Source organism: Lichenostomus cassidix, chromosome 19, assembly GCF_008360975.1.
Source record: "Lichenostomus cassidix isolate B80296 chromosome 19, HeHo_3.0, whole genome shotgun sequence".
NCBI lineage: Eukaryota > Metazoa > Chordata > Aves > Passeriformes > Meliphagidae > Lichenostomus > Lichenostomus cassidix.
The window spans coordinates 8,275,744-8,297,255 of NC_139499.1; the positions used below are offsets into that span (position 1 = coordinate 8,275,744).

Genomic DNA, 21,512 nt, shown 5'->3' on the forward strand with positions numbered 1-21,512 from the left:
GGATCCAGCTTTAGTGTAGCTAATGAAGTGAATGCAGTAAGAGCCAGCAACAAGCAGAGCTGCCTTTCTAAAGCAGATACTTCTGGTGTACCTTTGTTTTTACTCGCCTGTACCTTAATTATTTCTTCCCTGACGCTTTTGTTTCTACCTTTTTATATGCTAAATATGGAATTTGATTTTTCTAAGCTGCACCTTCTGAATTCCTTTGCAGGTTGATGCAATAAAGGAAAAGGTGAAAGTTGATTCTTGTTTTCCATCTTTAAGTCTGGAGGACTAAGTCTAAGGATTCTGCATGAGTTTTTTTCTTTCCTATGTTTACTACACTGCTGCTACTGCTTTTTCCCCAAACAAAATATCACTAAAGCATATGCAATTTGTTTAACTCTCAGTAGCTAGTGCTGTAGGAGAAAAGTAGATTCATTTGCTACTAATAAGCTAATAGATCCTCAGGAAGGGCATACAGGTGATCAGTTGGATCACAGTCAGCCTGCTATTGAAACAACACACAAATACTTACATAAGTTCTATTATTTGAAAGCCAATCTGATTGCAAGAACCTCCTACAATAAGAAATAAGTCTGTGAATCCATAAATCAGTCTGGCATTTGCTGGTTGAAGGGCTGTGATCCAGTTCCTGATCTCTGGACCATGACTAATGCGTGCTGACCGTAGGCAGAGTAGATACTGGCTGCTTCCAGAGGGACTCTTCCTCACTCAGGTGTCAGTTCTCATGGTGCTGATCTAATCCACACAGTGCTCTAGTTCATGTAGCAACTTAAAACTTCAGCTGTTACACCAAGTCTGTGGTTCTCCTCCATGTAGTAAATTTCTAGTAGTTGTCCAAAAAAAAGACTGCATTCCAAGCTCTTCAGCTTCACTAAACTTCTCTTGCTACCTCATTAAAAATTATATAAAAATGGTAATGCTTATTGCTCTTCTGAGGCTACTCTAGGGCTTGCCTTTTGCTATGTAACTTTGACCTTCAGAAGGGCAATGCAAGGTTTTCTGTCCATCTGCTTCCCTACAAATGCCACTGTGATCCTCCTTAGCCCAGGGGTCAGCCCTAGCATGAGTTTTCCATTAATGTGGTTCAGCAAAGGGCAAACCAAAGTGACAAACAGCTTTGAAGATGGACTAAATGCAAAAACTGCTGGTTGTAAAGACACCACTGGAACTCAAGGCTAACCTAAGACACATAGTGTAAGGTCCTTCAGCAGCTAGTAAGGAAAGTAGGAGAGCGTGTGTGTGAAAAAAGGTAATTGAACTGCAGTGTTTGCATAAACTACGCATGTGTAGCAGTCATTGCAATTACATCCCACTACTCCTGAAGCTCCAAGGCATTGCTGTGGGCTGCGTGTGGTTTTTTTGGGGGGAGCCTGTATGGCAGTCATCTTCAGACCTCACTCGTGCTTCAGTACTTTTGCCTCTTTTTCATGCACACATAACACGATAACATTGAATGCATGTTACTTTTCCTCTGCAGCTTATTGCAGTACCCCGTGGAAAAGCCTTTAAATCAATCTTGCTCCAAGTGTGTAGGGCCCTGAAGCTGGTGATGCTCGAGCAAGTGGTGTAAGAGCCATCCTGCAGGCTGGGTTCAAACTTGCGCTTGTTCTTGTCAATATTTGTTCAGCTCTGAGGGGAGGCATCAAAACTGGGTCCAAAATGCATTGAATGTCCCAGGCTGGAGGCTTTCCAAGTGTGAGTAAGCCAAATGCCTCTGCTTAGTAGCAAACTCTGCACATTCTCCTTGGATTTGCATCTCTAAACTTGTGCTTCTGTGTTCAGTGTGTCGCTGTTTTGAGTGAAAAACAGTGCAGTTCCCAGCACGGTGTCTGGAAATGATTCTTGGAGCATTGGATACGATCCTGTGCACTTTGGCAGCAGCAAGCCACATACTGTGGGAGGCAACAACCAGGCTGGCCATGGAAGCCCAGTCAATGAGGGAACTCGAGCTCAGGACTTCTGCCACTCCCTGGAGTTGTGCCTCAGCTTAAGGTTACAGAGGAACAGGTTTATGGAACACACATAACTCACAGCTCTCGGAGCTGCCAGCAGGTTTTTGCTCATGTAGCACAGCTAAGCTGAAAACTCACTGGTGGATGTTGTAGCTGAATAAATAACACTGACCCTGTGTAAGTGCAGGAAGCCTTCAAACTCCTTTATTAAGGACACGAATGAAACATTAATCTTGTGAGTTGTCTTACTGTCTTTCAAAGTAATTGGCATGATTATCTCTGACTTTTGTTCTAAATCTTATCACCCAGGTAAAATACCAATACCTCATTTGGTGGTTTTAGTTTCAGGGCCTGTCTTAAACTGTAGTAATGCTGAGTTCCTTTGGATCTGTCTTAGTAATGAGCAGTATTTCACTACAGAAGTTTCTTTTACCTTTCTGTAGGGGTGGGCAAACAGCACCATTGCACTCGCAGTGCGGCAGTGAGGCTGGCCAGGCTTGTCTGTGACTGTGTGTAAAGCTGGAAGAATTGGAGTATCTGTGGGTTTAGGCTGACTGCCACACAGTTCTGGAGTGGAAAAAGCAAGTCTTATACACATGCATTCTCTGCATTTGAACTTAAATTGCATGAGTGAATGGGTTTGGAAAGTGAAATCTTGAGGCTCAAGTGACATGTCGGATGCTATTGCAGTCTGCTCGATCCAAACAAACCAGATTACTTTGCCTCAATGTCACCTCCAGGGAAACTTCTCCAGGTCTGGGCATTATCTTGGCAATTGCTCCAGTGCCAGAGGTCTCCAATTGACACTGAGCTCAAATCTGTGTCCAAAGGCTGTCCAGCTCCAGTCCAGTACAGAACCTTTTGTACAAAGCTTCAGCCTGGAGTGAGCTTTCAAAGTAGTTGAAAATCCCTCAAGGAGGGTTTTTTTTCAGGAAACAGACAATCTTGACTGCACCAGTACCAACATTGCTACTTGAATTGATCTTAACTTGTAAATGGTCTCCTTTTCTTGATGGGTGTTAACATACCACTAAGGCTTTTCCACTTCTCTGCCACGAATAAGTACCTGGTTTAGAGGAGATTTTTTAATTGTTGCTCTCAATTCCAGGTGGATAAACTGGATGCATCAGAGTCTTTGAGAAAGGAAGAGGAGCAAGCTACAGAAACACAACCTATTGTTTATGGTAATGCTTTAGTTCATGTGTTATCAATAACATATTTCAGTTTTAAAACAACCCTTCCCTAATCTTGTTTTTTCCCAAGGAAGTCCTGGGAAATGGGAATGTTCTTCATGTGAAATCAAGTCTTAAGGAATGTGTTCCAAAATACTAGATAAAGTGTCACTCTGATGGTGTGAACTGCAGAATTTAAGGTTTTCCTGACTCCTTGAGCAAAGATGTACAGGAGCTGTGCAATTCCAGACTTCCAGCAAGTGATTATTTGGATCTTGTGCAATATGCTATATATCTAAAGCATATTTATATCTACTCTATATTGAGTATTTTCTTTATATCCAGGTTATCCTACTAATTCTAGTAGGGGTTTATTTGTATCCTTTACACTGTAGTATTTTTAGCCACGTGCTGTGCTCTGAGATTTTGTAGGAAAATATGTGAAGAATCCCAGTCCAGGTCAGCAGCGACTTAGTGATGAAACATAGAAACACACAGAAAACTGTCAGCAATTTTTCAGGGTGATTTGTGAGTGGAGGAGGAATTGAAATGCCCGTTGTGTGTTGCAGGCCAGCCGCAGCTGATGTTGACAGCAGGGCCCAGCGTGGCAGTTCCTCCGCAGGCACCTTTCGGCTATGGCTACACAGCCCCTCCCTACGGGCAGCCGCAGCCCGGCTTCGGGTACAGCATGTGAGATGCAGCACAAGTCAGTCTGGAGCAGCAACTTTTCTTACTGAAACTCCACCGTCCCTCCCCGCTTTAACTCATAACAGGGAAAAGCAAAGAGTTCTGCCTCGTGTTCTTGTAACCTTTATTTCATGAAGGACTGTTTTTTCTAGCGCAAACTATTTGAATCACTTCTGTTAAATCTTTTTCACATTCCATGTCATTTAGACTTTTACTTTCGAAAGGGGAATAGTTTAAACGACTTTGTTCAAGTGGGCTTTTGCAGGACTGCTTATTACCATTAAGTCTATTGTGAAGATTCTGATTTGCACTCTATAGTGTTACACTCTAATATTGAATCTTAAGTTCATTGTATGTGAGCAGCTTACGGTATGTACTGTCTATTCTAAATGCATTTAAATCTCACTGTATATTTGGAGAAAGCTAAAGCCAAGATACTTGTATTTGACCTTGCAAGACTGCTGACAAGAGACAACACTAATCAGCATATCCTCCCTGGGTTGGATTGCATAGCTCTAAAAAAATTTAAAATGCGTACAGACAACCTTGCCTGACTTAAAATGAGTAAAAGTTTTGGTTCTTTTTTTTTTTTTCTCTTCCCTTAACCTATGCAGGTTTTTCCAGTTATGCATATAGAAAATGCTAGTGTCTTTTTGCTCACTCCATATGTAACAGATGACCTTATGTTGTGCTGTATCCTGTGCTTTCGTGGGACATTCCATTCAGGAACAGAGCACCATGATTCCAATCTGTGTATTTACTAACCCTGCCCTGAGGTTTGTGTATGTTGGATATTGTGGTGTTTTAGATCACTGTTTTGAGTGTACAGAAGAGAGAATTCAAGCATATTGCTGTTCAGTTTTGTTTGTGCAATTTGAAATTACGCAATTTAAAAATAAATTACTGGACTGTGGACATGCTGCATAGTGGTAGCTTCACTTTACTGTCTTCAAGAAAAGGACCTTTGGACTCAAAAACCAAGTATTCCAGTGCTGGTAGTGGGGGGCAATGCAGGTGTGTGCAGCCAGGGGTCTGAGGGGCCAGGAGAGCAGCAATGGGGACCAGTAGTGGGGTCTTGCACTGAGGGGGCAATACAGGAAAATATGTAATGCTTTTTCTAGAAAGAGATTATGCCAGAGAGAAGAAAATAGCACTTTTCACCAGTTGGCTGCACTGTGGTCAACTCCAGCATATTCGACCAGATGATACATTAGGATTGTAGTAGGGTGTGCCAGTTAAATTGAGATCATGTTCTAGGTATGTAAATTGCCTTAAACATACTTAGCTTCAAATAAAATTGACTTAAATGTTTCTCTATGAATACTGTCATATTTGAGTGTGACGAGTCTGACAGCACTGGCCAGATTTCCAACAGCTGTAGAACCTCCTGTCTCTTCACCAGGAGCCACACTGGGCATCAGGATCCAGCTCTGAGGCCAAATCCCCTTCCCTGCTCCTCCTGTGAGCTCCACAGTTGTGTCCTGTGATCCTGGGGTTGGGCACTGCAGCACTGCTCACCTGCCCCAGGCTCTCTGAGGTCAGCAGTGGTGGAGTCTCTTAAAAAATGATTATGCCTCTAAGTAAGAAGTGCAGTATAAAAACTTGTCCATTCTCTGTGCTTACTGACATTTCTGCCCCTCTGCCATTCCCTCTGGGTCTGCAAATCTGACTGATGTAAAGCCTGTTAATCCCAAAAATCCCAGGATTTAAGTGTCCCTGAGTGCTCAGTTGTTCATACAAGGGTTAACTCCCCACACCTTGGCTCAGTTGCACATTTTTGTGTGTGTAGGAGCTACACAGACCCTCCAGAGGGAAGCTCAGCTTACAGCTGCTCACCACAACTGCTTACTGGTCTGGGCTGTAAATCCAGTTGAACTGGTCAGCCTGGTACCAGTTACACGTTGTTGCAGCAGTTGTTTGGGCAGGACGTTAGCTACCCAGCTCCAGTTTTTCACTGCTTCAGCAGCTGAGCCTTTCTGAATAAGGGAATGTATTCACTTTAAAAAAGAGGCAGAAAGAGGACACTTAAAATCAACCAACGTGCAAAATCCTCAAGCAATTGCACAAGTTCTAAATTTACTGAGTTCCTTCTTGTGCCAGCTCTGCTTTCCACAACTGCCCTAAGCCTAGAATTTTCTTTTCCCCTTTCAGAACACAACACACAAACTAGAAGAACTCGTTTCCAAATCAAAATCTTACAAAACTTATTTTATTAACTCTGAGAGAAGACAGAGAAAAAAATCTCCCAACCTCGTTTTTCATACACAAACACCTGCAGCTCTTTTTGGTACCAATTTAAAAGAGTTTAAGGTGACCAGAAACTTTATCTATGACATCAGCTGGCCCTGGTCCGATCCCAAGGACTGTCCTGGAGCCTGGAGCTATCTGAGTACGCCCAGCATCCTGTATCAAGCTCACAGTCAGCCCCAGGCGCTTCGCCTCAGCCAGGAGCTGCACCAGAGTCTCTTCATCGGGAGCTTTGAGCACCACTTTAGGTTGTCCACAGTATTCCCACTGCTTCAGCAGCTCGGGATTCCTTTTGTGAACCTGCTTGTAGGCAGAGACAGCAGCATGGGAGCACTGTGCTGCTACTTTGCCCTTGCCCATCTTGAGGTCGTTGCGGACGATCAGCACCAGCTTGAGCTCCCCAGACTCTCCCATGATGTCAGCCTCGCCCTCCAGGCTGTTGGAAGGTTCTGGAATTCCAGGTTTCCTGCGGAGTCTCCCCCGGATTCCCCATCCAAGGCACACACCACACACGACACCGATGATGACATTCAGGAACTCGGGCTCGAAGAGAGAAATCATGGTGGATTTTGGAGAGTGGCTCTGAAAGGGGGGAAAGACAGAATTTACTTGAGTGTTTTGCAGTTTCTGAGAGCACTGGGTGTGCTCTCATCCAGTTTGCACTTGGTTATTGGAAGACAAATAACGTTTGCGATAAACACAAAGGAACAGTTCCCCAGACACAGCTTTCTGACTGCAAAACATCTCACTGGTGATGGGCTTTGACTCAGCATGCAGAGCTAAGATAATATAGCAAATTATCATAGAATGGTTTGGGTTGGAAAGGACCTTAAAGTACATCTGTTCCACCCTCTGCCATGGGCAGGGACACCTTCCACTATCCCAGATTGCTCCAAGCCCTAGCTTTGGACATTCCAGGGATCCAGGGACAGCCACAGCTTCTCTGGGCACCCTGTGCCAGAGCCTCCCCACCCTCACAGGGAGCATTTTTTTCCTAATATCCAGTCTAAACCTCCTATCAATTCGATCCCAGTCCCCCATGTCACCCAGGCCTTTGTAAAGCCTTGCCCCACCTCTCCTGTGAGTTCCCTTCAGGCACCGCAAGGCCGCAATCAGATCACCCCGGCGCTGGTCTTCTCCAGGCTGAACACTCCCAATTCTCTCAGCCTTCCCTCATGTCAAAACCACACCTAAAAACGGGGAGAGAAACGGTGCAGTGGTGGGGGTTTTAAGTCAATAGCGCAAATTCAGCCGATTAGCGGGGCCGCCTCCAGCCCCACCGCCTCACCCCGCCAGGAGGGTACACGGAGGGCAAAGACCGAGCGGGGACAGAGCGGCGTGGGGCCCTCGGGGGGCCATGAGGGGCCGTGAGGGAACCGTGAGGGAACCGTGAGGGAACATGCCCTCAGCGCTCACCTGCCGCTCCGCCGCGCCCGCCCGGAGGTGACGAGGCTGCGGCGCTCGGGAAGTGACGAGACGGGGGCGGAACGGGGCGGGCAGTGCCGGGCCCAGTTCCGCGTTGTGCCGGGCCCGGGGAGCCGCCGGCGGGGAGCGCGGTGAGTGTGCCGGGCCCGGGGCTCTCTGGGCGGGCGGGGGGCTCGGCAGCGGCCCCTCAGCGGGACCTCCCGGTGCTGCCCATCGCCGTCAGCGCTGCCCATCGCCCCTCAGCGCTGCCCATCTCTCCCTCAGCGCTGCCCATCGCCCCTCAGCGCTGCCCATCTCTCCCTCAGCGCTGCCCATCGCCCCTCAGCTCTGCCTTTCTCCCCTCAGCGCTGCCCTTCGCTCCTCAGCAGGACCTGCAGGTGCTGCCCATAGCCCCTCAGCGCTGCCCATCGCCCCTCAGCGCTGCCCATCTCCCATCAGCGCTGCCCATCTCTCCCCTCAGCGCTGCTCTTCGGCCCTCAGCGCTGCCCATCTTCCCCTCAGCGCTGCTCATCTCCCCTCAGCTCTGCCCATCGCCCCTCAGCGCTGCCTATCTCCCCTCAGCGTTGCCCATCTCCCCTCCGCGTTGCCCATCTCCCCTCAGCTCTGCCCATGTCTCTCTCAGCTCTGCCCATCTCCCTTCAGCTCTGCCCATCTCCCCTCAGCTCTGCCCCGCTCCCCTCACGGCCCCTCGGCTCTGAGGTGACCCCCGGCCCGGGCGGCTCAGGAGCCCCGGAGGGATTCCCGATCCGGGCGGTGCTGTGAGACTCGGGGGAGCCGTATGGGGAGCCGGGTTTGGCCGAGAATGCTGTGGAAAGCAGGGCGGGAGGGCAGGCTGCTTCTCGCCGGCCTTGAGGGTGAGAAAGGAGCCGCTGCCATCTCACCCCGCTGGAGAGAGCTCTGCTCTTCCAGAGCCCCAAGGGTGGGATGGACTCGCCCTGCTCCGGTGCACACAGGGGGAAATCCACCCTTCTCCCTGCGGAGAGGCAGATACCGATGGCCTTTGTCTGCTTTTCCACTAGGAATGTGCTGTGCTTTCCCGGCTGGGTGCTCCCTGCATCCCCATGGACTGCCTGGGGTTTGATAATTTGTTTGAGGCCCAATTCATTCCTGCTGACTGGGGTTAAGCACCTTGGTTTTTATTTCTCTAGCCAATGTTATCTGTCATCTCCTGTAAATGATAAATCAGCAAGATTCCTGTTTAATTCCAGTCTTGCCTCCCAGATATTTGCCAGGTCATGGAGGTGACCTGAGGGAAGGGGTGATAAGTGTTTGATAGCAGCTGTTTATCTACAAAGTGCTGTGAATCCAGGTTATCCCCTTTCAATTGCACCTATGGCATTTCTGCAGGGTTTTCTGCTGCCCTTTTTTTCTCTGTTCTGTGCTTACCAACAAGTGGGTATCCTGGTTTAGTTAAGGGTGGCGATGTGGGTTGAGGTGGAGAAAGTGTGGTGGTGCTCTTTCGTGCCTTGGTGGTGTGTTTGGACACTGGATTTTGGTGCTGTTTTACTGTTGGGAATTCTGCTGTTTTGGAGATTGTTTCACCTCAGTTTGATTGAGAGTTGTAATGCTTCATAACACCTTACAGTAACATATATCAGCTCTTCTTAATGCGCTAATTTTCCTATTGAAACAGTTTGTTATGTCAGCCCTCTTTCTTCCAATCCATTATTTCTGCAGCACGGAATAGACTTCCCTCTATTCCTTATTGGATTAGTGACATTGTAACCATGGCTTCATCCCCTGTTTTCAGATGAGGCTTTCAAAAGCCACTTTCCACTTGTGCAATGGGAGGTGAGCTCCACTTGCTAGTTTGAGCTTTGTTTTGTCCTGCTGAGCAGCTGAAACCAGTGGTGTTTGTAATTGCTGTGAGGAAGGCTAGGAGGAGACTCAGCAGCTTTCAAGTGGGTGGTAGCAATGAGGAAGGTGAGTAGGCTGCAGCAAATTTTCCACCTCAAAGTTTTCTTTCTAAGTTGTTGTTTTGGAATTTCTTCTGAATGTCATAACTGCTTCTGACTGCATCTCGTGAGCAGCTCTCCTTAGGATGATCTGTGTAATTAGTGCACGCCTGGAGATTTCTTATTTCTTAAAAAACTGTGGGTTTAAAACAGAAAAAAAAACCCCTGTAATTCCTGATGTACAGCAGTGGGAGACATGTTATCTGCAGGTTGGAACTTTAACTTCCCTTCCTTGTGGACAAGTGGGAGCTGGGTGAACTTTGCCATTCCCTGAGGACGAAGGGCACAACCTTGAAGCTGTTGCAACACTGAGCTTTTTTGTACCCCTGTACCAGCTTCAAACACAGTCATGGAGTAGCACCAAAACCAACCTTGCTGGTTTTGGTGCTGCTTGGATCTGAGAGCCCTAGGAGATGTTATTAGTGAGGCAGGCAGTGGTTCAGGGTATTTCAAGCTCATTAAAATAATATTTTTCTCTCTGCCAAGGCTCAGAATTGGCCTATGTGAGCCTTTTCTGGGCAGTGTGTCCTCACTGGATGGCCAGGTGTGAAATCTGAATTTGCTCCACTTAGAGACTGTTCCTGTGAAAAGCAGAGCTTGTTATCTCAGGAGCTGCTTTCAGCCACTCTGGGCTTTGTCAGGTCCTTGTGTTCATCCCTTTTCATCTGTGCTGTGCCTCCTCTACATATCCTCTTATCCCTGCATCTCACCTTTTCATCTATTTATTGCATGGTGACTCTGCTGCATTATTATAGCACCTGATTCTACTGCTGGATGTAATCAAAATTCATGTTTCACCTAAAAAATATACTAAAAAGAACAGTTTAATATATGTGGCTTTAATGGTAGGGACAAAACTTCTAGTAAACTCAGAAGAAGTTTCATGGCATCCCTGAAGCTCATGTTACAACAGTCTTTCCTAAAAGGCATCCCGAAGTATTTTTGGAAAAAATGGGAATTTTAACTCTAAATTCTAAGATGATTTATTTGGGTAGAGATTAGAAAATAGGTCTGGTGTACAGAGGCATAACCCACAAAATGGAAACCTGTGGTCTTTAACTGAATTATTTCTCCTTTGAGGGATTAAACTGTTTTAGTTAGGAAAACATTTTTAGTATGGGAATAAATGCACTCATATCAAAATAACCCATTATGGCTAAATCTGTGGAGGTTTGGAACATCTTTCAGATGTGGCCTAATTTATTTTAATTGACTGCTTCCCAGGAGTGCTGAAGGACTGGAAAAAATCGAGCAGTTCCTTTTTTTCTATTTTCTATCATCTTCAGGAAAGTCATTAACCTCCAAGTGAGGGTCTGTGTCACTTCAGTGTCACATGAACGGTGTTATCTTGCTCTGTAGGGGCAGCAGGTTTGCAAGAGGAGTCGCTTTGGGCTCGAGTGCTGCAGAGCTGAGGACGTGGTTGGCTCTTCCACTGCCTTCAGATCCTGGAGAAGTGGTGGAGAGGGAATAACTGTGAGGAGCTGAAAGGGGTAGGTAATGTTTCACTTCCAAACTGATCCCATCCTTCACCTAAAATGTGTTCCTGTGCCAGGCACTCTTTGATTTTCGAGGGAAAGTGCTCTCCAAGCTGTTTCTTTGCCAGGAAATTGTGAACTTATTCTCTCTCTAGAGCATTTGATGACTGAAACCAAACCCTCACACAGATGTGCAGTCTAGCTTAGTGCAATTCCTTACCCACCTGGAAAGGCTGGATTTTAATCCTTCATTCTCCTTTCTGTAACTGTAGAACAGTGGTGTAGAGAAAGGAGGAGGAATATCAGAAAAGTTGAGGAGAAAGAAGCAGCAGGATACCAGCAGGGTTGGAACATTTGGCTTAAAATGCAAGAAATAATGGGAAATTATGTGTTGTTGAGGTGGCTGGGGGAGCAACAAAATGTTCTAAGCTCTAACTCTGGTTCTGGGAGCTGTGTGACCAGGAACTGATGGAGATGAGAGTCAGGAGCCCTTTCAGTAAGAAGTGGTAAGAATTAGTGATTCAAATAATGGCTGGGGAAGCAGTGAGATCATGGAAACAGCTTCCTTCTTGTTCCAGCACACTGGAAAGGAGTCCTCCAAAAATCCTCAGTACAGAGCACGAGTCCACATTCTGCTCCTCCAAGTGAGAGTGCAAACACCCAACTGCCTTGTCCAAAACTGTTTCCTTTGCATAAGTGCACCCAACACTTGGGTGCTTCCACAGCTTCCCCAGAGCTTCAGAGAAGAGACTTTTGTCCTTTTTTCTGACTACAGAGAGCAGATACTGCAGTGCCCAATTTTGTTGTGTTCTCATGCTCTGATAGCTTGTTTTGCTTTGTCTCACTTATGCTGTGAAGTGCCAGTCACAGTTACCATAAACCCTTCTTGTTGACCAATTTGCATTTTTGACTAGCAATAATTGTCTTTTTATACTTCATGTTTTGGGTTGCACTGAAGCTCAATGGGGCATTGTGGGCTCTTTGTTCAGCCCTACAAAGCAGTTCTTGTGTGGGCACAGCTCTAACAAATGATCTAAGCCACCCTGATACAAAAACTGTCCACACTTGTTTTCCTCGCTCTTTTAAATAGTTTATTTTTATGTTTGCTGGTAACTACTCCATGTAGTAGGCAAATTTATTTTTAGAGATGGGCTCTGTGTCTCTCCCAGCATCTGTCAGAAGTGAAGTTCTGTTTAGCAGATGGAATTTAATTTCCTGTGGTGAGCTCTCATGGATTCGGTGTAGACTTCAGAATATGGAGTGAGTTAATGAAGGATAACTCCATTTTGGGTCAGACTCCCACTCCAGTTAATCCCTGTGGGGTGGCATTAGTGCAGGACTAGTGACTCTGATGGGCATCAAGGGTGCTGAGCTGAGGGAATGTGCATCCTCCAGTCCCTTTGCTAAGATGCTTTAAGTATAATTAGACTTGAGTAAACCAGGGAGGTTTTTTTCTGGAGCCAGGAAGGGTTTGCAGCCCCTTCAGCCTTGCCATGTGATTGGTATCCAATCTCTAAGCTGTGTTTTTAAACAGCCATTTTTAGAGCTTTCCTGCAGAATGGTTGAACTTTAAGACCTTCTTGACAAGTATTTGTCCTACAGAAGTGTGGAAGGGGATTATTGATCTGCTTTGCTGCAAACGTTGACTTGTGTACTCGAGGTGGTGTTATGCAAAGCTAATCCTGGATTAGTGCCTTTCCAAGCAGCAGGGTAAAAGTGGCTCTGGCAATTGAGCTCCTGAAAAAAAGCTCTCGTGCCTAGGGAACAACACACCTGAGACCCCCAGAGATGCAGGAGTTTTATGGATTGCACTGGAATTCAGTGCACAGCTTGGGTTTTAGCATCAAACATGGAGAGCAGTTGGCATTCCAATAAATGAACTTCCTTGCAGTGTGATTAAGCTGAGAGCAGAGATCAAACCAATTGAAGCTTTGATTTTGAAGGCTAGACTTGGACACATGAAAAAAGATGGACTTCAAAATGAGGAACGTGCAGCTTCCACTGAAATTTGTGGAGTACTTTTTCTAATCATTGCTATATTTAAGTTAACAAAATGTGACTGAAGTTCCCTAAATCAGAACACTTTTTTTGGGGTGGCTGAGTATGCACAACAACCCTGGATGGCTTTTGCTTCCTAAGCAGCTTTCTGTGAACATCAGGCTTGCTGAGTGTGGGGGTGTAATTTAAATATTGCCCTCTGCAATCTGAGCTGTGTGTGTAAATTCATGTGATATCTGTGTGTATATAAACTTACATTGTGCATGTTCATAAATACATATTTAAATATGTATAAAAATAAGCACAAGCAAGTGCAGTCAGTAAAAACAAAACACTCCACCATCCACCTGGACTCGTTTTCCTGATGGAATGAAGGGGTGGCTGAACATTTGATCCTGATATCACCATGGCAACTGGCCAGTTGTCCTCAGCTCAGGATTAGGGTAGCTCCTATGACTCCCAGAGTGTCAGGCTGCTCTAAACTCACCTGGGGAGAGGGAGAGCTTCACATTTCTCTGGAGTTTGAGCAGTGCCTGGCTTGCAGGTGACTGCAGAGTGATGCTGTAGAGCTCCCACTGCAGCAGCTCAGGCCTCTTGTCCTTGGCTGACTGTGGAGCCCTTGGCATTTTTCTGAAGCCAGCTTTAGCAAAGGTGTTTTATTCATATTTTTGGGTATTCTGGGGCTCAGGTTGCAGTGAATAAGAACTGTAACACGCATTACATGAATTTCTGCTACCTTATTTAACTGGACAGATTTCTGTTTCTGCACATTTTGTGTCAGGGGGAGGTGCTGGAGAAAGGACTTCCCAAGACCTTTTTGCTTTTGACTACTGGATTTTAACTAAAACCTTGAATAATTAGATTCTAGCTAGCAATTTTATCTGTATTGCAAGTAATGCACAAGGCTTGTACCTGTTTAGAAAAACATCTGTCTAAAACTGACTTGTGAGACCCTGGAAGTGTCAAATACACTATCTGAAGTCTTTGAACATTTTTTTTTTTTTTAATTTGACCAAATTATTGCAATCTGAATCCAAGGGGTGATCTCACGCCTGTTTACCAAACCTGAGTTGCTGCTTGGCTCTTAAGCCTAACATAAATCAAAAGGGAAGTATTTTTTCTGTAGAACTCTAATTTCCTCCACTGGGCAGTTTTATATAACCTGTCATTTTAATGTTGCACCACTTTTCTTTCCAACAAAAGCAGCGTATCGAAAACTGTAAATCAAGTTTGCACACAGGGAGAAATACAGTGCAAATAAGATACTTGAGCTTTGTGGGACTCTCTTTTACAAACTAAAACTCCAGAAACTGTTTTTAAGATTCAGGAGAGGGTTTTTAAAACAACGAGTCTGACTGGTTACTCTCTTTGTGTTTGATTGCATAAGAATTGTCAGCTGTTCAGGTTTGTTGGTTTTTTTTAAGGCAGAAAAAAAGAAGCTCTTGCAACATTCTGGTTTATGCTGGCTCCCAGTTCTTGCATTATTTACTCTCCTGGATAAGGCAAACCACATCTGTTCTTTTGGGGTTGTTTTTTTTTTTTAAGGGCTGATCTCTCTAGAGAGGGGCTAAACCAGCAGAGAGTATGGACAGTGTCAGCAAAGCTTCCCATCAGAGAGCTCCTGTCCTCTGAAGAGTTTGCCTTTTGTGCTTCAGAGATCCCAGACTTTGCAAAACAGGAGATGCAGCTCTGTATCTTGGTTACCACATTGAGGGCTAATCTTTCAGCCAGGGAGGTTTTTGAGGGTTGCTTGCATAGTAATGACCTGCAAAGCTTAGTGCCAGCATGAGGAGCAAACCTGAAGCACCAATTTCAGGATGGAAGTGAGGTTTGTATAAAGCTCTGCTTCTCCTGGAGCCCAAACAGTGGGGTTGGGTCGTGGAAGGGGTTGTTTAATGAGCTTTTGTTCAGCTGTTAGAAGTGAGGGAGTTTTGTCATTTGAGCGTAAAATTTAGAATTATGTAGGTGGAAATGTTTTAATCTTTGTCACTGTGGGAATTGAATCACTTTCTCCTGTTTGATGGTGTAATGCAGGATGACTGTGAGTTGGATTTGGAGAGCTGCTGGGTGTTTGCCTGTATCCTTTGACTGTGGAGTCCTCCTAACCAGAAACACACATTGTGCTTTTTGGTTTTCTTCTGCTCTTAGATCCTCACACGTGACTGATCTATGAAATGGCAGAGAATGGCACAGATTGTGACCAGAGACGCATAGGAATGAGCAAAGAGCAGCACAATGGAAACTTCACAGGTAGGTGGAAAATCACTTGGTGTTCTCAGCTGCTCTGTTTGGGGTGTCAAATGACCAGCACAAGTTTGGAAATGGATTTATGTTGGTTTTCTGTTCAGGCTAGGTTGGATGGGACCACCTGATCTAGTGAATGGCATCCCTGCCCCTGTCAGGGGGTGGAATAAGATGAGCTTTAAGGCCCCTTCCAACCCAAACCATCCTGGGATTCTGTGACTTTATGCCCCCATTATGTGAAGGGCCTCAATGCCTGAATTAATCTTGGAAACCTCAGTCACTTCTAGGGCTGAAACCTGGAGGATTTAGGATTTCAAAGCCATGGAATGGATTTACGCTGTGTATTTCCATTCTCATTTCCCTTCCACTCTTTTCTCCTCCCAAAGAATCTGTGGTTCACATCCATTTAAGCTGACCTGGTACCAACAGGGGCTGCAACAGGGCTGAGCTAAAGAATTAAACTGCGTTGGCAAATGTGTGGCTGTGGAAGTCAGGCTGCACAACCCCACCCTTTGGCACTGAAAAGTTAGTACTTGGTAATAAAAGTCTGTTTTACTCTGGGACAGATCCAGTTATTAGCCTCCCAATTTCTAGCTGTTCTGTTGAAATTCAATGTCACCATAATTTATTGGTTTCAGTGATAAATTACCAACAAAACAGTTTTTAACTACTTCACCTTCTGCCTCTCCTCTGTTTCTCCTACTGGTACGTCTGAAGTAGCCTGGGGTTAATGTTTAGAACTCATGAAAAATAACCTGAAAACACTTAATGAAGATTTTTGTGTCACTGAATTATCTGTGCTGCGTAGTAAAGCATGGAAACCATAATCATGTCTCTTTGTTTCCTGTCAGCTTTAAATGTGCCAATTCCATATTTAATTAAGTTTTGTAATCAAGAGATTTCTCAAGTTGTGTGCAGTCTTACACCATTGTCTTTTACGACCTTTACTGAAAACAAGGTCATAAAAACAAGGTTGAAGCATTTTTATTGCACATATTAAGCGAGAAAGATTAACTGCATGTTTGTATGTATGGAACAAATTAAAGCCTTTTACTTAAAGACTTAAATCATTCTGCAGCTCTGAGGGAATGTGGATGTTCTCCAGTGTTTGCCATTGTAGGATTTCTGTTAGTTCATCTGAAGCAACTGATTTTACAGCTAAGGAATACAAAATTAAGTGGGCTGTGTGACTAATGAGATCTGCAGTTTCTATGTAAATATCAGCATCTGATAAGGCAGAATGTTTCAATTACTGGAGTAAGACTGAAATAATACATCTCGGGTTACAATATGCTGGAGATCGGATTAGATTAATATTTTAAATGCAACAGCTTTTTAAAAATTAAAAATTTATGAATATTATTAGAATGCAAAATAGAATACATGTGACTGTGTAGTAAGTGATGTTTAAACAAATTTGGTGCCTGTTTGGATACAAGTGTATTTTTTCATTGTTTACTGGTATTATTTTTTTTCCCCTGTTATTCCAGAAATCTTTTTCTTTAAAAGTTTAAAAATTATTACTGCTCAGTAGCTTTGAACAACCCATTCTCCTTCAAAAACCAGCTCAGGTTTGAGAGTTTATTCATCTTATTGGGAACACAAAATAGCATCTTGATTAGAGGAACATTTAGATTAGAGCAGGGCCTGGGCTGGGTGTGAGCTCAATTCCAGACAGGGCTCTGCCCCAAAATCAGCTCCTTTCCCCTGGAGGAGTTTGGGAGAAGCTGGACAGCCCAGAGGCTCCTGCCTGGGAGGGCAGGTGCTCTTATCCAGTTACACAGTGACTGAGCACCACGTGTAATTCCATCCAGTTCCAGCAGAGGAGTCTGGGAATAGCTCTCCTGGAAGAGAACCAGCTCAAAAGTTCCAAGTGAAATATCCCTGCAGCAGGTGCTAAAGTCACCTTTGACCTGGGCTGGTGGCTGTTTTAGCTCCTCAGGCAGTGCCTTGCAGAAGGGCTGCTGGAGATGTTGCACCCTGGTTTTCCTGGAGTGCCTGTCAGCTCCAGGGAGGAGCAAACCACTGCATTTCCTGAATGTCACCTCATTCCTGAGGCACTGGGAGCAAAAAGCTTTGGGATCAGGAGAAAAGATGACTGAGAGCTCACATTAACTTCCTAACAAAGAATAAAAACCAACATAATTTTGGGTGGGATAGAATCTGACCTGCCAGCTTGAATTTTTACTTTTTTTTTTTTTTTTTGCTTTTCATTTGCAGATTCCTCTATGCTGAGCGAGCGGAAGCGAAGGGAGCGAGAGGAGAGGTTGAATATTGTACTGTGGAAAAAACCGCTTGTTACCTTGCAGTATTTTTGCCTGGAAACTCTAATAAACTTGAAGGAATGGACCATAAAGTAAAGATCATTTCTTTAACTTCTACTAAGCGTTCTGGGGAAACCCATGCTCTGATTCAGTAGGTCATTCTGACATCTCGCTTTCCCTGATGATTCACAACTTGAAAATTGGTTTTTTTTTTTTGGAGAATGTGTATTTTTGTCCCTTAAAGGTGGCTGCTGGAACATCCCACACTTGTAGCTGTGCACTCAGACTTTCTGCTTAAATTAGTGCAGCAAGGTGGGAGAAAATGGCAAACTTCCTTTCTGAAATTTGAATATTCCAATTTTCAGGAGTGGGATAGTGTTTAGGGACCCTTAAGGCAGGGGATATTGTACTTATGGCTGCAGAATTAAGCACTGACCTACTAATGTTGGTTGGTGTCACTGAGTAATCTTCAAATAGCTCAGCCAGGGCAGAGATCAGGGTTATGTGGAGCTTGCAGTGATGTTTATGATGCTGTAAAGAGGACTTTGCTTCCATGTGGGCCCTTTTACAGCGGGAAATGATTTATTAAAGCACTTTCCCTGAGTGTTATTTTCACACTGGTTTAAATCAGCTTGTATTCCAGTGAGAGAATTTGTGAGGAGCAGTCCTGCCATTCCCTGCTAGTGCTGAAATGCAGAGCCAGTCCTTAAGGCACAAGGCCCGAGGGTTTAGGCTGCCAAAACATGAGCATATTTTCCATTTTCTTTTGAAATTATTTGTATGGAATACCAGGTTTATGTAGTGTAGTCTTAATTCCCTTTCACAACCCACCCCCAAAAAAAATCTAACCCCCAAGCCTATTTATTATGTGCATTCTTTCAACTAGCACTAGGAATTGTCTCTGAGAACTGTTTTATTGGGGCTGGCATCAGTCATTTCTGACAATCTCCAAGCATTTATTTAAACTAAGCAGAAATAACATTTGAAGATTTATTTTAAGACCTCAAATCTTATTTGGCTTCCTAGAAATCCACTTCTGTTACAGATAGCATTTGCCTCATCTGCTGAGCAGCACTTTTAGTTGTCTGGCACTCCCTTGACAGAATCTTTACAGAAAATAACCCTGACTATTATAATCTATGAAGTTGAGACCTCAGATTGACTCTTAATGATCTCCTGTGTTCCATTGCATAAACTGTGTTTTGAATGACAATTGCTTGAAAATTCAATTGTCATACTAATATAAGCAGCAGTAACTTTAATTTTGAAATAATTTGAGTGCTTTTTTTCAGTTTGCTTAATATGAAATATTTGTGACTGTTTTCCTCTATTATGTCTCACATTTCTTATCTTTTTCTGTCTAAATAAGTTGTGTTCATAGTTTGCTATTATAGTCTGGGAATTTTAAGTGATACTAGCACTTGATTTTTTACATATCATTAGGTGACAATGTAATATTGTTTTCTGGAAAATATTAAGTGTATTTGTTAATCTACTGTGTGTGGCCACATGCACATCAAGCAGAAAAAGACCAGTAAAATGAAATGTGCTTAAAAGTGATTTGGCAGCAAATTACATCAGAAAACACTTTTCTCTCCTTATTCCCCTAATGCTTCATAGTTACCTAAAATACATTTATTAAATTCGGAGCTGTTGCAAGATACTAATTTTAATAGATATGTGGAAACAAAATAATGTAAAGATTTGTTGCAGTGACTGCCACTGGTTCTGCCCAGCAGCCCAGCTGGAAATCAGCACTTCTGAATTCCACCCAGCTCATCCTTGCCCAGGGCCAGTGCAGGGCCTGCTTTGCTCTGTGCTTGGCCACAGCTGCTGCTCAGGGCCTGGGTCTGACTCTTGGCTGCAGAAGCTGAATTGTTTGCAGCTTGTGTTTGTTTTCAGACAGTTGCTTTGTTTTTCTTCATTAAAAAAAAAAATATGCGTGGCTGAACTTTGATCTCACTTGACAGCGAAGACGAGATTTTTCCCTAAAGAGTAGAGGCTCCCCAGATATTTTCTTGGGAGGTTCACACTTTTATTAGAGCAAACTTTTCAGCTGCCATTGTCCCTGCTGAGCCCATCCAGGCTGCCCCAGTCCCTGGGGATAACTGAGTTACTCTGAAACTCACCCTCAATGATGAAAAACCCTAATTTGCTGTTTGTCTTTAAGGTTGTGGCATCGGCGAGGCATCCTGGTGTGTGTGTTGCTGTCCCTGGCTGTGCTCACAGCCATGTACTACATCGAGGGAGCACATCAACAGGTACCTCCCTGTGCTCCCCTTGTGACCCACACTGCTGGGGATGGAATCACTTGTGCTGGGATCTCCATAAATCTATAATTTATTTTTTGAAGTGCTTGCTAAGGGTTTGTTTCTCAAGTCGTGACTGCTCTGTTGGCTGTGCGTGAGTTGTGTTTCCCAGGTGGGCAGGGCTGAGCTGTGTCATTTGATCTGTTCTCTTGGATCTGGAGGTGTCTCATCTATTCCTGAGTAAAGCATTTCATAAAGTAAAACATTTCATCTATTCCTGAGTAAAGCACACCTCGGGTGCTGCAGCACTCCTTCTCAGCTGCTGTCAGCAAGCTTTTCACACTGGTGGGAGCTCTGGAGGGATAATGTGATCCTGAGACCTGGTGGAGCTTTGTTGTTCCCAATAAATGGTTCTGGTTCTGTGGAAGGCTCTCCTGCCCAGCTAGGACAGGTACATATAGAGATATAAAATGGTTTCATGGTTCAGAGCTGCTTCTGGGATGCTTCTCATTGTTTCTAAATGGTCGTTTCAAGGCTGTGTGGAGCTGTGGTGAACACAAAGCCTGGTGCTTTTGCAGCACTGGAAATGTAAGATACTGTTTAATAGTGATGGTGGTGTCTGCACCTTTGCCCTCCCCATTTCTCCTGGAGTTTCAGATTTTCCTGGAGGATTTCCTGGAGAGCCCTTTTAAATCCATTCCAGCTGAATCACCTTGCAGCTCTGAAAAGAGCAGGTTCCCAATTTCAGAGAACTTGCTTCCATCCCTCCTGCTGCAGTTGTCACTGGCTGCCTGAGGGATCTGCAGGTCTGCAACAGAAATCCTGACTTTCCAGGTTTCCTTGAGACTGCTGGGAAGAAACCTGATCCTCTGGAGCTGCTGAGAGCAGTGTCACCCTCAGGTGACAGCCAGTGCAGGATCTCCCTGTTGAGGGAGGTGTCAGCCACGTGCATGTGGCATTTTCAGGATGTTTTTGGCAGGTTGGAGCTTGGATAAGAATGGTGTAAACTTTATCTTGGTGCTCTTGGTCCATGGATGGTGTAAAATAGTGTTCAGACCTTGCTGTGCCTTTCTTACATCCCCTCATTTCTGTGTGCAGCAGACAACCAGCATTTGTAACGTTTTCTTAAAAATAACCAACCTGCTAGTCACTGCTCCAAGGTACAACATTCAGCAGACTCACTGGGACTGCAGCTGATTTTATTCTTTTATTTAATCTGTTCAGACAATTCCCTGGGCTGCTTGGGCTCTGCTAGACACTCTCTGGGGCTTGCTCCTCATGTGTCTGTTTTGGATTTCAACCTCCTGCTATTGAACCTGAATTTTCATCTATCTCCTTGGAAACTTGCTGATTCCAAGATGTGGGGGCTTTTCTTTTGGAAATGTAGTTTTTTCTTTTGGAAATGTAGTTTTCTCTACATATCTGTGCTATAACTGTAATCAATTGCAAATAGAGGTATTTAGGAGTCTACTTCAGTTGTTATAATCCAGATAAATGTCTGTGTTAGCTTTTAGCTTAATTTTCTCCCTTGGAGATACCATAATTTATATTTTTTCCCTCTTTTGTGACTTTCCTTGCTCAGTATGTGCGGTACATGGAGAAGAAGTTCTTCTGGTGTGCCTACTGGGTAGGATTGGGCATTCTCTCCTCTGTTGGGCTTGGAACAGGTCTCCACACCTTTCTGCTCTACTTGGTAAGTCAATTTCCACTCCATTGTCCTTTCTGAATTGAGTATTTTAATAGTTGCATAGCTTCAAATATATGAATAAATAATTTTCTGCAAGTTCTACACATTAAGTACTTCTAAGGTTGGTGTTCTGGTGAGTGCTGTTCATGTT

General features: G+C 44.4%; 3 protein-coding genes across 7 annotated transcripts in view; 2 read left to right on the forward strand and 1 right to left on the reverse strand.

The window, feature by feature from the left end:
- Positions 1-4,732, forward strand: part of CLTC (clathrin heavy chain) — a 29,390-nt gene extending 24,658 nt beyond the window's left edge. The window contains exons 31-33 of one of the 2 annotated variants that reach the window (XM_085078462.1): positions 212-232; positions 3,067-3,142; positions 3,700-4,732. In XM_085078462.1, the coding sequence (XP_084934588.1) occupies positions 212-232; positions 3,067-3,142; positions 3,700-3,824 (222 nt within the window). In that variant the 3' untranslated portion in view covers positions 3,825-4,732. The remainder of the gene's footprint in view (positions 1-211; positions 233-3,066; positions 3,143-3,699) is intronic. The other variant, XM_085078463.1, reaches the window with a different exon arrangement.
- A 1,278-nt stretch (positions 4,733-6,010) lies between these two features.
- Positions 6,011-7,614, reverse strand: PTRH2 (peptidyl-tRNA hydrolase 2). Its single transcript, XM_085078472.1, has 3 exons — positions 7,481-7,614; positions 7,138-7,254; positions 6,011-6,646 (listed from the first exon to the last, which is right to left on the reverse strand). Exon 3 carries the CDS (start codon positions 6,623-6,625, stop codon positions 6,113-6,115), a length of 513 nt encoding a protein of 170 aa, XP_084934598.1. The 5' UTR covers positions 6,626-6,646; positions 7,138-7,254; positions 7,481-7,614; the 3' UTR covers positions 6,011-6,112.
- The window catches only part of VMP1 (vacuole membrane protein 1), a 58,887-nt gene continuing 44,882 nt past the window's right edge, over positions 7,508-21,512 (forward strand). Inside the window, exons 1-6 of one of the 4 annotated variants that reach the window (XM_085078468.1) lie at positions 7,508-7,620; positions 10,804-10,934; positions 15,066-15,167; positions 17,382-17,517; positions 19,596-19,686; positions 21,257-21,367. In XM_085078468.1, coding sequence (XP_084934594.1) covers positions 15,092-15,167; positions 17,382-17,517; positions 19,596-19,686; positions 21,257-21,367 — 414 coding nt within the window. In that variant the 5' untranslated portion in view covers positions 7,508-7,620; positions 10,804-10,934; positions 15,066-15,091. Of the gene's footprint in view, positions 7,621-10,803; positions 10,935-14,512; positions 14,746-15,065; positions 15,168-17,381; positions 17,577-19,595; positions 19,687-21,256; positions 21,368-21,512 lie in introns of those variants that run through there. The other 3 variants (XM_085078470.1, XM_085078469.1, XM_085078471.1) reach the window with 3 other exon arrangements.

Coding starts and splice junctions, on each gene's coding strand:
- PTRH2 (XM_085078472.1), bottom strand. CDS start 6,625: ATGATTTCTCTCTTCGAGCCCGAGTTCCTGAATGTCATCATCGGTGTC.